The sequence below is a fragment of the Typopeltis vanoorti genome, chromosome 7, assembly GCF_054136105.1.
Source record: "Typopeltis vanoorti isolate ZY-2024b chromosome 7, IOZ_Tvanoo_1.0, whole genome shotgun sequence".
NCBI classification, from domain to species: Eukaryota; Metazoa; Arthropoda; class Arachnida; order Uropygi; family Thelyphonidae; genus Typopeltis; species Typopeltis vanoorti.
The window spans coordinates 125,865,613-125,880,244 of record NC_143555.1 but is presented as its reverse complement, the minus strand read 5'-3'; the positions used below and the strand labels follow the sequence as shown (position 1 = coordinate 125,880,244).

At 37.4% G+C, this 14,632-nt stretch overlaps 1 protein-coding gene across 1 annotated transcript in view; it reads left to right on the top strand.

The window, feature by feature from the left end:
• Positions 1-14,632, top strand: part of Rab3GAP1 (RAB3 GTPase activating protein subunit 1) — a 584,727-nt gene that overhangs the window by 162,861 nt on the left and 407,234 nt on the right. Inside the window, exon 9 of the mRNA XM_090395461.1 lies at positions 3,934-4,012. Within this exon, the coding sequence (XP_090251587.1) occupies positions 3,934-4,012 (79 nt within the window). The remainder of the gene's footprint in view (positions 1-3,933; positions 4,013-14,632) is intronic.

The following is a 14,632-nucleotide window of genomic DNA, read 5'->3' as shown; positions in this document are numbered from 1 at the left end:
CCTGTACACCCCTTGTTGGTACATGGCAGGAATTTGATGATGATGATGATGAATAAAGAAATAGTGCACTTCCATATAGTCCTTCACAGAACAAAGTGCACAGTTGTAAAGCTCCAAAAACAACAAGAGATTACTCTTTCTTTTAAGGTTACACGGTGATCAGCATTCATATTTATGAATTTAGGGACACAAAACACACGTGTTGAAAAGATTATTTTACTGATTAATAATAAAATAATAACTTTACGTTTCGACCACTGTATTGAGGTCTTCTTCAGAAGGATACATTCAGAAGTATAAGAATAAGCTACATGCTGTTGCACTCTATACAAGTAAATTACATCTACGTTATTAACTAATCTTTTTTCTTAGCCTGCCCTCTAGTGAAAAAAAAAAATTTTAAAAAAAATAAAATAAATAAAAATTAAAATAAACAAAAATAAAATAAAAACTACAATAAACTCTGCTAAAGTCCTCACGTACTAGGATTCTTCTGGAATTATACAGTTTATATTGTTATATTACGATTATCTTCTGGATTTGTACAGTACAGGTTGCTTTTGAATGTTCAAGAAAAAAAAAGAAAACCACTTCACTAGGGCTTGTATTGAGATTTTTCTTCGTGGTTGTTATGAAGGTTGTAGATGGGTTCTCCACATTCTTGGAATTGTTAGACCATCATTTTTATTCAGATTTGGATCATGTTTGAGCATTTCACATGCTTCCTTGAATTTCCGCTCGAACCAGGTTTTAGTGTGGTGTAGGGACTTGGTACCTTTCCAGTCAATTCCGTGGTATGTTTGGAGTGCATGGTCAGAAAGGCCGGTTTTTCCAAAATGGAGGTATTTTATGTGACATTTGTGTTCATCCTTTCTGATTGGGATGGTTCGCCCTGTTTCCCCTATGTATGGTGTGTTACATGTGCAATCTATTTTGTAAACCCCGGTGGGCTAAGTGTGGCAGGGGATCCTTGGAAGAACTGAGTAGGCGTCTTAATTTTGCCGGGGGTTTAAAGGTGGTTTTGATGTTGTATTTGTGTAGTGTTCTGTCTATTTTTTCTGAAATGCCTCTAACATATGGTATAGCAGTAGCATTCTTGAAATCTTTTTTGTTATTAGTGGTATCTTTGTGGAGGATCTCATGAATGGTTTTTATACTGTATCCATTTTTTATAAAGGTATGTTTGATGGTCTCATATTCATGGTTAAGAGCTTGTTCATTTGAACAAATGGTTTGAGCTCTGTGTTTAAGGGTGCTTATGACCCCTCGTTTTTGTGTTGGGTGTGGCACCTATGCAGAGGAGAACATTGGTAGCTAAAATAACTTAGCTAAATTTACATGATTTTGTGCAGTGTAGAATTTGTGAGATGTATTGGTGAAGTGTTTTTTGTTTTTGTTTTTTTTCCCTTGAACATTCAAGAGCAACCTGTATTGTACAAATCCAGAAGATAATTGTAATATAACAATATAAACTGTATAATTCCAGAAGAATCCTAGTACGTGAAGAAGAATCCTAGTAATCCAGAAGATAATCGTAATATAACAATATAAACTGTATAATTCCAGAAGAATCCTAGTACGTGAAGAAGAATCCTAGTAGTAGCAGAGTTTATTGTAGTTTTTATTTTATTTATTTATTTTTTATTTTTTTTATTTTTTTTTTTTTAACTAGAGGGCAGGCTAAGAAAAAAGATTAGTTAACAACATAGATGTAATTTACTTGTTTAGAGTGCAACAGCATGTAGCTTGTTCTTATACTTCTGAATTATTACTAATTCAGAAGTATAAGAACTTATACTTCTGAATTATTATTTATTATAATTATTATTTATACTAATGAATAAACCTTCTGAAGATGACCTCAATACAGGGGTCGAAACATAAAGTTATTATTTTATTATTAATCAGTAAAATAATCTTTTCAACACGTGTGTTTTGTGTCCCTAAATTCATAAATATGAACAAGAGATTAGTCGAACCGAGATCAAGATCCGAAAAAAAAAAAGAATATTGCAAAAATAAATAAGAGAAAGAGTGCAAACAGATTATTTTTATGGTGATTCTATGGTAAGGGGAATACTTCATGAAAGTGCTACAAAACCATGCTTCTCAGGTGTGAAAATTAAAATATTAGTGATACTGTCAGAAAGCAGAAAGGAAAGGTAAAAGAATCGATTGTTTTGGCTGAAACTAATTGACCCGAGAGGCAAGAAGTATTGTTTGAGGGAGGATGTGAAAGAGGTATTGGAAGAAGTGAAAAAGAACATGATTTTGTGGACTTGTTGCTTGAGTTCTTTGAGAGTGTGACAGCACAAAGTATGGAAAACTAAAAAAAATTAGGTAAATGCAGGGAGAGTGTGTGAGAAGGCACTCATGAAGAAAATGAGCATGTGAATGAAAAAAAAAAAAAAAGAGGAATCGGGTCTTTCAGGCAACAGTATTGACTGGGTGGTCAAAAAGTGTTTGGGGGGGGGGGGGGCTAAGGGAATGTTCAAGTTTCTATATACTTATACCAGAAGTATCAGGAATAAGACAGAGGAGTTTTTGGCATTTGTTAGTGCAACCTTGCCAAAGTTATAGGCATTAGTGAGACTTGGCTAACAGTAGATGATGTAGTTACAGGGATAGAATGTAATGGAGTTAGTATTTTCAGGGAGGATATGGTAGACAGGACAGGGAGGTGGGGTACTGCTGATGTTAGCAGATGAATTGCAGTCAACAAGAGTAGAAGTCAGTTGGGCAGATGGCAATTCTTGTGAGTCAGTCGGATGTGAGATGGAGACCAATAGGACAAAATACAAAATTGGTTGCTTCTATAGGCCTGCTATGAACTGTCCATTGTCTTGCAGAAAGAGACAATGATCAATTCCATAGTAACACCACAAAGTAGGAAACATTGCATTGTCTAGGATGTTTAAATACCTCTTGGAGTTCAATGTTCATGGGACCACAAACAGAGATCCAAGGCCAAACCAGAAAAAACAGGACCATACAATCACACTGCCACCTCCAAATTTCAAAGTTGGGGTTACACACTCTGGTAAGAGATGTTCACCGGGCATCTGCTTGGTAGAGCATATAGCATATTTGTTGCTCCATAACACAACCTTTCCAAGCTTCCACATCCCACTGTACATGCTGTTTGCACTACTGAAGATGTTAGTTTGGGTAATGTGGGATATCTGTATAGTGCAGTCCTATCATGGAACCCATGTTGTGAGCTCTTTTCTGAATGTTTTTGTGCAGATTTGTGTTCCAGTCATTGCCTGAAATTCCGAATTCAACATGTTGGCTGAGAAATGGCGTTTTTACACATTATGCTTCGTAGCATCCATACCAATGTGTTGATGTTACAAAGTGTTGTGGATGCTACCTACAGTGTGATGGATCAACTGCAGGTAGAACTTGCAGTTGACTCCCTGCATGTCCATCTCAGTATGGTATCTCTGATTGTTGACCTGGGATTGTATCTCTGATTGTGGGCCTATCAACAATTTACCAAACATATAGACCTGCAACATGGCCCTATCACAATGCTTCCTTCTAACTCTGTCCGTTTCCTTCTTGCAGCCATTTCATCCAGACACAGTTGGAGTGACTTGAGAGCATCATATTCCTCCAATTTATACGAGCTACAAATACATGACTCATTATATGGCATGTTGCACCTAGTCCATGGAGGTGTCTGTTGACCTCTCTCCAAGCAGTGTATATATAAAGTATTTATGCATATGTCATTATGATAAATTAACAGCAATAGTTAATTTATCATTGCCATTGGGTGCAAATTTAAATATAAATTCATAAAAATTCAATACAAAAATAAATTCATTACAAATTCTGGACTTAGATAAATTTTAAGTTTTAAATAGTTCTTTAAAATAAATAAAAAAAGCCATTTTTGTTTTATTTATAAGAGCCTGAACCTTTCAGATTTTGAAGAGTTGGAAGAAAGCATAATTCTTTCAGAATTAGGAAGGTTACCCTGTGGCGGGCTAGAAGATCCTGTAGTGTAAGTATTAATTGTTCATTCACACACATACACACTACACAACACAGTTGTGTAGTATGTGTGTGTGACCATATTTCAGTCAAAGACTCAAATAGACATAACAGAAAATTTGACTAAGGAGGTCAAGTGTTTTCAATTAATGGAAGTTCTCTAAGAGAAACTGCAGCAATTGATTTCCTTGCACGCAATTCTGCAAGAAATCACTACTCATACCTGTATCTTCAGTATATATATATATATAAGTGCAAGTATATTCAGTTTCTTTTAAAGCAAGTACGAAAACCAACAGCTTACTTAAGTTTCGAGCTGGTGTTTCCAGCACAGAAATAGAAATACAGCTATTTTGGAATGTTCCTGTATATTTTTATGTGGAAACTGTCAGTTTTATAAACATAGCATAAAAAAAAAAAATCACAACACTGAAGATACGCAGTCCTGTCATAAATACTGTTATGACATCTGCACACATCGAAAATGATCTTGTGGATGCCTGGTTTATTGAGTGAGAGTTTTGGAGGTTTAAGAGTGTTCAGATTTTCAGAGATTTTGTTGATTGGGTAAGGGGAGATGTTTAGGTTTTGTTGCTGAAGCAATCTTGCTATTTGATCTGTGATTGACTGACTGATTGTACTGTATGTATGACGTATATGTCGCCATATAAGACGACTCTTAAATACTAGAGAAAACCTCTCGAAATCATGAGTCGTCTTATACGGCAAGTATAAAAAGGGAAGCGTGTTTTCGTTTTCGAGCAATTTTCATTTTTTGTTGTATTACCAGATTTTGTCTGTTCATAAAACGATTACACCATCCTGAAGTAGCTTGAAATTCTATACTTTCATCCAGATTCAATCTTGACCATTTTAGTGCATATGCTGTAATCATATTTCTTGTAACAAGATAACCATTCTGCGATGTGATTTTCCAGTTGCGACCATCGAGTGATCCCCGTTCTCATTGCACATTTTTTCTTTGGCAATTTTTTTAAAATATCTTCTTTCTTCCTTCCTTCCTTCTTTTTTCCTCTTACTATCTTCTCGGAAGTTTGACACTTATGTCAAACTTTCTTGCAGCAGCACAGTTATTAGTTTTAGTTTGCTTTGCCATTTCAATTACCCTTATTTTAAATCGAGCTTCATACTTTCTTCATTTTGTTGCTGATTCCATGATTTTAAATGATAACAATTTTAATAATCCTAAAATTAAAAAAATATAATTAATAATTAATTAAAATCGGGGCTAATCACTTTTAATTAGTGTAATTCACGTAAATACTAAATCTATGCTATGCAAAAAAATAACGGATATAATAACAATACCTAACGTTGCATTAATACAAGAAAGAAGAAATTGGGGGGGGGTCGTCTTATACAACCAACATAAGCTTAAAACCTAAAAATAGGATGACGGCATATAGGCCTCGTCTTATATGCCATCATCCTATATACGGTATATATGGAATAATGTTTTGCTAGTTTCGGACGTTGAAATAGAATTTTTTGACCAATGTTCAGTCACAGATAAAATAGCAAGATTGCTTCAGCAATAAAACCTAAAAGTTTCATTCTACCCAATCAACAAAATCTCTGAACATCTGAAACCTCTTAAACCTTCATCTGCTCCTCAGAAAACTGCCTGGGGTCCATAAGATCAGACTGGCAGATCTGGAGAGATATGCTGTTCAGAACACTTCACAGATGTTGAAAATGAAAACAAGCACAAATCAAGGCAGGCAACACATACAACAGAAACACATCAATTAGAATGGCAAGAAACTATAATTCTCCACATAGATTACCTACCATTTTTACTCAAAAGCATTTAGCTGAAATGATTAAGCATCATCTACAGTGTAACAAAAACAAGGGATGATTTTACATTAAGTCTGTTCTTTAATCCATCATGACACACTTGTATTTACCAGTCGTATGTTACAGCAACCCACAAACCAGCAGCCAGCATAATAGTGAATGCACACTTTTGTTGTTTAAACGTTTTCAAATATTTTTCACTAGAAATGTTAACTGTTAATACTTGGCTTCTAGTTTTTAGTTTATTCATGTTATTTCCTGATGGAGTGAAACAAAGTATTTCACGAAACTAGCCACAATAAAAATAGTTTATTTGTGGTTTTATACTGGAAAAAACAGTTCTAAAAATATCCTGTCTCCACAGAACCCTACAAAACAAAACAAGTTATATTGATAATTGTGTATGCTAAAATATTTGACCATAAGAAGAATATAATGGCAGTGTTTGTAGCTTTGCTGTTGATGAATGACTACTGAGACCACTAAGCTTAACTGCACCTCATGGTTTAAGTCACTAGTCTAAGTTGCTGCTAAATTGGAAATAGTTTTCCAGTTTAACATTATCAAGATGTACATACCTTCCTGCATTGTTATAATTAAAATAATCTTTAGAAATTTATAATACTGAGTGCATGAAACAGTCATCAAGTAGTAAAGAAGCATTATCTTCATCGCATTGCCATGAATGTATCCAGGCTGTCGTCACATCATTCACTCTACAGCAAATCAGGCAATACAGCATACGCTTTGTGATATGAAGTGAACAGCTGATGGACATAATAAAGCAGGGTATATACACACACACACACACACACACATACATACATACATATTTACTAAAATAAAGAACCAAACAGGAGTGCTTAAGGGTCAAAGTTGTATAACTGAGAGGAGACCTCCATATAGCCTTTAAAGGAATGCGGAGAACCGACCAGGGCTTCTGACCTAATGTCCAATCCTCACCTTCTCGTGGTGCACCCTGTTGGGTATCTACTTTGATACGGAACGAACGAGGAGGGGCTGGCAATTTGGGATTTAGCCGACCAAATTGTATTCTTATTGGTTAAACCAAAATACAAAAATGATGGTACAACATGACAAAATTTCATGCCGGCTGGGGCGTCGCCCGGTTAAACAAGGCCCCCGTTGTTTTCGCCAGGGAACCAGGGCGAACAGTGAAAAGTCAGCTACTGGAACAAATCTGAAAACAAACCCCAACTCAACATCACCAGAGTTAAAGATCGGTACTATCAACGTAAGAAGCCTGAATGGCAAAGAAATGGAGCTAGCTGAGGAATTAGATAAGTACCAGATCGACATAATAGGAGTCACTGAAACAAAAAAGACCAAAACTGGTGAGATCTTTCTGAGCAATAAATACAAAATGTTATATTCAGGCAATGACAATCAAGAAAAGAAGGAGTAGCCATAGTATTCAACACAAAATACGAGGCTAATCTTCTTGAATGGCAGTCAGTCTCAAGTAGAGTAATGTGGGCAAATATGAGAATGGGGAACTGGACAATGGGACTTATTTGTGCCTATGGTCCCAAAGAAGGTTCTACAAAGGTAGAAGTGGAGGAATTTTTTGACGCTTTAGAAAAAGCAACTGACACAATGAAAAAGGAAAAGTTGGTCCTTGTTGGGGATCTAAATAGCACAGTAGGAAATGATTATCAGACATACAAAAATATTTTGGGAAAATTTGGAGAAAAGAACAAAGCTAATGATAATGGCAAATATCTGTTGGATTTCTGTTCAGGACATGGACTGGTTATTACTAACACCATGTTCCAACATAAAAATGTGCACAAATTCACATGGAGAGAAGAGGCTAGGAATAAGAAAAGTCTCATTGACTATGTTATTGTTGATAGTGATGTTTTCTCCCTGGTGCAGGACACCAGAGTGTACAGAGGATTTGAAATTGAAAGTGATCACTATTTAGTCTTGAGCAGGATAAAATTGAATTTCATATTGAAAAGAATAACATGTAAAAAAGTTTTAAAGCGAATAAAATTTGAGCAGCTCTCAGATGTGAACTGTAGACTAAAATACAGAAAGATTATTGAAAAGAAAATGAAAGAGTTTGAGAACAGGAATCAAACCTTGGAGATTCAGTGGCAAACTGTGAAGAAAACATTGATTGATTCTGCCAAAGAGGCATGTGGTGAGGTTGTGTGCAAGGATAAAAAAATCAGAACTCCCTGGTAGACACAGGAAGTTAAAGAGGCAGTGAAGGAAAAGAAGAAAGCATATCAAAAGTTCCTGGCAAATAAGTCAGCTTTTACTCTTACAGAATACAAAGACAAATGTAAGAAAGCTAGACAGTGTGTAAAACTAGCTAAACAAAAGTCATAGGAGGACTTTGGCAAGAATATAGAAAATAAATATGAAGAAGGTGGCAAAATATTCTGGAGGTTGTTGAAGAAGCTTAGGAATGGAGGAAAGAGTGCTGTAAAAGGAGTTAGAGATGATAAAGGTGACATGAAAACAGGAGAAAAAGAAATCCTTGAAGTATGGAGTAATTACTTTGAAAAACTGCTAAATGAAACACGCAGTGATGACAGCACAGTGATAAAAAACACTGACCAGGCATGCAGTCAGGAATACATATCCATACTTGAAGTAGAAAAAGCCATCAAAGGCTTGAAATGTGGAAAGGCAGCAGGAGTAGATGATATTCGACCAGATATGCTGAAGTATGGTGGTATAAAAGTCTTACAGTGGCCGCACCGCATAGTTCAGAAAGCCTATACAGAGAGGGACGAATTCCCGATGATTGGCGTAGAGCTCTCATAGTACCCATATATAAAAAGGGAAATAAAACTGAATGTGAGAATTACAGAGGTATTTCCCTTCTGCGTGTTCCTGGCAAGATCTATGCAAGTATACTTGAGAAACAGTTGAGAAGAATTGTGGAAGAAAAGCTTGGTGAAGAACAAGCTGGATTCAGGTCAAATAGAGGCTGTCAGGATCAGATCTTCACTTTACGACAAATAGTCGAGAAAGCATGGGAATATAACAAAGATCTGTATTTATGTTTTGTCGATTTGGAAAAGGCATATGACAAGGTGCCAAGAGAGAAGCTATTCAATACGCTGCAGTTATATGGTGTCAATGGGGCATTATATCAAGCAATACTTAGTCTTTATTTGAGTTGTGAGTCAGCAGTTAGAATTGAAGGAAGTACAGGAAGATGGTTTAATGTTAAATCTGGTGTGAGACACAGATGTACATTATCCCCTCTGTTATTCATTATCTATATGGATCACATTATGAAGGAATGTGGTATTAAACCTGATATCAGAATTGGAGATGTTAATGTCAGCTCTTTGCTTTATGCGGATGATGTTATACTTCTAAATAAATCCTCCACTAGTCTGCAAGATTCTCTGACTAAATTGAATAGCTGTTGTAATAGATATGGTATGAAGGTCAGCAATAAAAAGACAAAGACAATGAAAATAGGCAGAATCATTGAAAATGTCAACTGTGTTGTGAATGGAGAACCTGTGGAACAAGTAAAACATTTCACCTACTTAGGCACGATTTTTACTGAAGATGGTAAATTAAATATAGAAATAGACAACAGAATCAGCAAAGCTGGTATGGTGGGAAGTCAATTGAATAAATTCATATGGAATAAGATAGAAATTAGTCGAAACACTAAATTAGCTGTACACAAGACAGTATTCAAACCAGTTTTAACTTATGGATCTGAAAGCTGGGTCAGAAGCAAAACACTTGACCAAAGACTAGAGACCACAGATATGAGAGTCCTGAGAAAGATTAGAGGCACGAACTGATGGCATCAATGGCAATATCATATTAAAAATGAGGATATTAGAAAAGAACTTGACATTGTCAGTATCCAGGAATGCGTTAGCAGAGCTAATCTCAGGTGGTATGGTCACTTAAATAGAATGGGAGAGATAAGATTAGCAAAACAAGTGTTCTCTGCCAGGTTGGCAGGAAAACGACCCAGAGGAAGACCAAGATATAGGTGGATTGATACGGTACAAAGTGCCTTAGACGATAGAAATATAAGATCTGATAATGTTGGAGTCTTGACAAGCAACAGACTGATTTGTAGGAAAAGTGTAGATAGGAAGTTAGTAATGATGTAAATTTTTCATGTAGTATTGTCATATCCTGTACACCCCCTTGAGGGTACATGGCAGGAATTTGATGATGATGATGATGAAGAACCAAACAGCTTCATTTCAGTGATGCAAAATTATATAAATCAGGTGGATATTAAATCCAGCATTATTTCAAAGCCGAATACAGAAACTATAAAAGTTTCATACGAAATTTGACCAGAGAGGTTATGGGAATACACTCGCTGGCATTTACAAGTTGCCCTAGACGGACCTTATAGGATACATGATTGCTTTGCCCAACGTCCAAGTTTTTTGCCTCCTATTGGTCCATTTTGATAAGGTTTCACTGGTCCGACAGCTGTTTAAAACTGATTGGTTTTCTTCGGAGACCAGTGTTAGATCTTCTATGATGGCTCTATCAAGAACTGCCTCAGGGAACAATATCAAGCAAAAGTACACATGTACTCTTGGCAAAACAGACATAATATGTGAAGATGCAGATATTAACTTTGGTTAAAAAAGAATTAAAATATAAAAGAAGAGGTTGAATCTTAAATTAAAATGAAATCAAAGAATGACATAAATATTAGATTGTACTATGTTTAAGGTTATTGTCTAAAATAGATGGATTCTTAATTTGTCAAAAACATCAATGTTAAAATATGCCATGTATAAAGTCGTGTATCATCGTGCGAACGAAAGTTCAAAGGTTACAGTTTGACCACCAAAGATGATGTAACGAGCGATGAGTAGTCATTCGTGAATGACTACTCATCGAGAAAAGCGATTCCCCGTGAATAGCAATGCGCGTACAGCAAGGAGGTGACGTCACTCGGAAAGCAAATGGGATAGCGTCATAGACAAGTTTGGAGCGCGGAAAGAGGGTGATATAATGGGGTTTAAAACAGATTCATATCGTTGAGAGAGAGAGAGAGACTTACTTTTTGCTTCTTTTTACGTTTTTTCTCCTGGTTCCTGTGGTGTTCCCTGGTCGCGTGTGCCCTCCCCGTGGGTCTCCTGCTCAAAGTTCCCGAGCGGATCGGCATGCCTGATACCTGACAAGACGTGTGAAGATGGCAAAGCAGTAGTGTGTTTCCCATTGCTGAGCGATGCAAGTCGAAGAAAGTATAGCACGAGATGATGGTAGTGTTCGAGTTTTAGACCATCGGTGTGGATCTAACTGATGAGAAAGCAGCAAAGGATTCCTTTGAAGGTAAATCGTGTTAGAAGCGGTGACTCGAAAAGTTCGTAAGCCCAGAAGAAACAAGTTGCGAATTCAGGATGAGCACGTGACTCCCACGTGGTGGCAATCCATCATGCAGAGGGACAATCTATAACAAAGAACAGACGGAAGGAACGAGAAATCATTTAACAAGGTGGTAATGTACAAATCTTCCTTTTTATGTGTTATCTATTGGTGACGAAGGTGTAAAATGGACAGAGTTTAGAAAAGAAGAGAGAGAGATTTTTGAGACAGTTTCCTGTGTTAATTGAATTGGACTGGTAGTCTACATTCATAAGTTGTCTAGACCAAATTTAATGTGTATGGGTTGTTAGTAGCTGTAATCTAGTTTAATACCGACATCCTTGTTTGTGATATAGATGAACATAAGAGTCTCATAAGTGTGTTTGAATAGCCTGTCTGTTTGATTATTATTACCATGCTTTACTTGTATTTTAGAATTAACCTTGATTTGCTTGATTATATGTTATTTAAATTGTAATGTTCTTAGATAAATAATAAATATGTTTTCCCATGTATACCTGAGTTTGTCTGAGTAAGAGATTGAATTTTACTACTCACGAAAATATCGAACCTATGTTTAGAGAAAAAGGGGGAATTTATGATTGTCAAGGCCATGACCGTATACTGAGAACTCAATCTACCTAACTACTTAATCTATATAAAGTATTACTTGAATTCTGGGAAAGTTTCTTCAGATAAAAATTTCTATCCTAGTGTTCTGACTGGTGCAGCATTAACAAATAAATTTGTTCTGAGCTTGAAGAGAGAAATGGCCCTAGAAAGTCAGTTTAGAAGCCAGATCTCAGTAGGCACAAGGAGAATAATAGAGGTAAGATATTTAGGAAAACAATGACGTAAAAATGGTGCAGCTAACAGGATGTGGTTGATCCAAAGAAATAAAAGAACTGGATCAAATACCGTGAGTTGGTCTTCGGTCTCATACTCAGCAATCACGACATTTTGAAAATTTGGGAAAAAGCAAAAGGGAGGGAACTTTGAAGTTTAATCTTTATATAAGAGTATAAGCCAAGCGTATAAGAATGTCTCTTCCATCTAATTCGGATCTGAGCGACCCAGAATTTTTTAAAAGCATACCCCCCCCCCAGCAGATTTTTTGTCTGTTCTCTGGAGAAAACGCTGATGATGTAGGAATGTTTTTTAGGTACGTAAAAGAGCTTAAAAGGGGTTGGTCGATAGAGCAACTTACAGCTCCTAACACTGTTATGTGGCAGGCAAATAGGGAAGGCGAGGAATTTTTTCTACTAGCACCCTATCTTAAGATGGCCCCTGAGTTATGAGGACTTGAAAAAGATAATCATCTCTGAATTTTCCAGGAAATGAGGGATTGTTCAAACACTTAGGAAGCTTTACAAATGCCTGCAGGGAAAAGGGGAAGGGGTGACTAGTTTTCTCAATAGAATATTGACAGTCACCCGAGAATTGAGAACCTCACCCAAGGAGGGAGCCCACCTTGAGTGGTTGGCACTCCAACAAGTCCGGTCAGCTAGAGAAAAGGAGAGAGAGTGTTGGAGGACATGGCTCAGGTCCTTAACTTGAGAAATATGGTATTGGGGGAATCAGGGGAAGGGACTTTTCAGAGGGGGCAAGAGCCGGTTGACTCCAAGTGCAGACGATGAAGGCAAGCTCTATAGGATGCAGAGCATGGCATTGCCGGAAGTACAAGGTGAAGGGAACCTCACCCTAGTGGAAGGATTTGTAGAGGAGCCCCGTGCAATTTCCTACTAGATACAGGGGCCCAAGTTTTGGTTATTTCTTATTCACTGTTCAAGCGGCTTAGCTCTCTGAGTGCCGAGAACTCATCGAGCTTCAGCAATCCCCACAGACTAGTAGGTATTGCCAGAATTGAGCTTTCTTCCACTATAAAAATAAAGGTATGGATATCCATACCTTGTTTCCCTGTAAACCTTATGCACGAACTAATAGTTCTCCCTGAAATGTCAGGCCTGAGAATCAGGTTGTTCTGGGTCTGAATTTTTTAGAAAAAAACGGTTTGTGTGTGATTTTGGAAAACAATCTCTCTCCCTTTATGGAAGAACCATCCAACCTAGACATGCCCTTAATAATGGGAGCAAAACAAGTGAAAACATGCAGATTGATGCGAGTGGGTTAGAGGAGAATCATGATGAATGGAAGGAAAGGCTTGCACACAGTGCCATGGAATTGCACGACTCCAATCTTGTTAAAGAGTAGTTTTAACAAATGTACTAATGTGCTAGAGCACACAGTGCAGGTCACCTCAGAAACACCAATATATATATATACAAAACAATATCAAACCCCCCCGAAACACCAAGGCAGGTTGGAGAAACTCCTGACAGAATATGAGAAGGCAAGAATTATTGAAAGGTCGAGCTCTTGTTGGAACAGCCCTTTCATACTTGTGGAGAAATCAAATGGAGATCTGAGATTTGTGCTAGACCTGATGGAGGTCAACAAGGTTATCCAGCCTATTGCCTTCCCTGTGTGCACGATAGAGGAATTACTGGATTTAGAGAATGATGTTGAAAGTTTATTTTTCACTTGGTTAGAGTATAATAAATTTAGTTTAATCCTTTATCCAAGTGTGAGCAAACAAAGTTTGCGCCTGAAAGTATCTTCAGGACTGGGGTAAGGTGGTACAACAGGTAGAGATGACCTGTTAATGCTTCTGCCTGGTATCTCCAGTTGGGCCTGGCTCCCACTGAAGAGACCTCAATAAAGGTCAAAACTAGTCTGGGTTGCGGCCCTTCCCTTAATGCATAACATTAGACATATCCACAAGGAGATGTGTTTTGCATTATGGGAGATACTGAGATAGGAGTGTTGGTAGCTTGCTCCACCTTTGCAAGGAGTGGCCTGGTGTTGTACCACCTTACCCTAGTCCTGAAGATACTTTCAGGCACAAACTTTGTTTGCTCACACAGAGGAATTACTGGTCGGCCAGGAGGGAGCAAGAATATTCTCGAAATTAGATCTGAACTCTGGCTACTACCAAATTCCCCTCAGGAAGGAGGACAGACAGTATTTTGCCTTCACCACAAAGTCGCAAAAATACCAACTATGCCGACTTCCCCAGGGAGCGAGGAACTCAGCCATGAGTTTTCAGAGCCTCATGAACACCATGTTAGCTGACATATTAGGTAAGGAAGTCTTGTGCTTCCAGGATTACCTGCTAATTTACTCATCCACTCTAAGAGAGCACAAGGAAATCCTATTGAAGGTTCTGGACAGACTGAGCAGGGCCCATCTGTCACTTAAATGCTCAAAATTTAGATTCTTTTTGAAGGAAGTGGAACATGTAGTAAACGATACAGGGATAAAACCCTCCAGGGATAATGTGAGTGCCATACTAAGAGCAAAGCCTTCCTCCACAGTGATAAAAGTCAGGAGATACCTAGGAATGGTAAACTTTTACAGGAAGTTTATTCCCGAGTGCTCCAGACTAATGGATCCCATA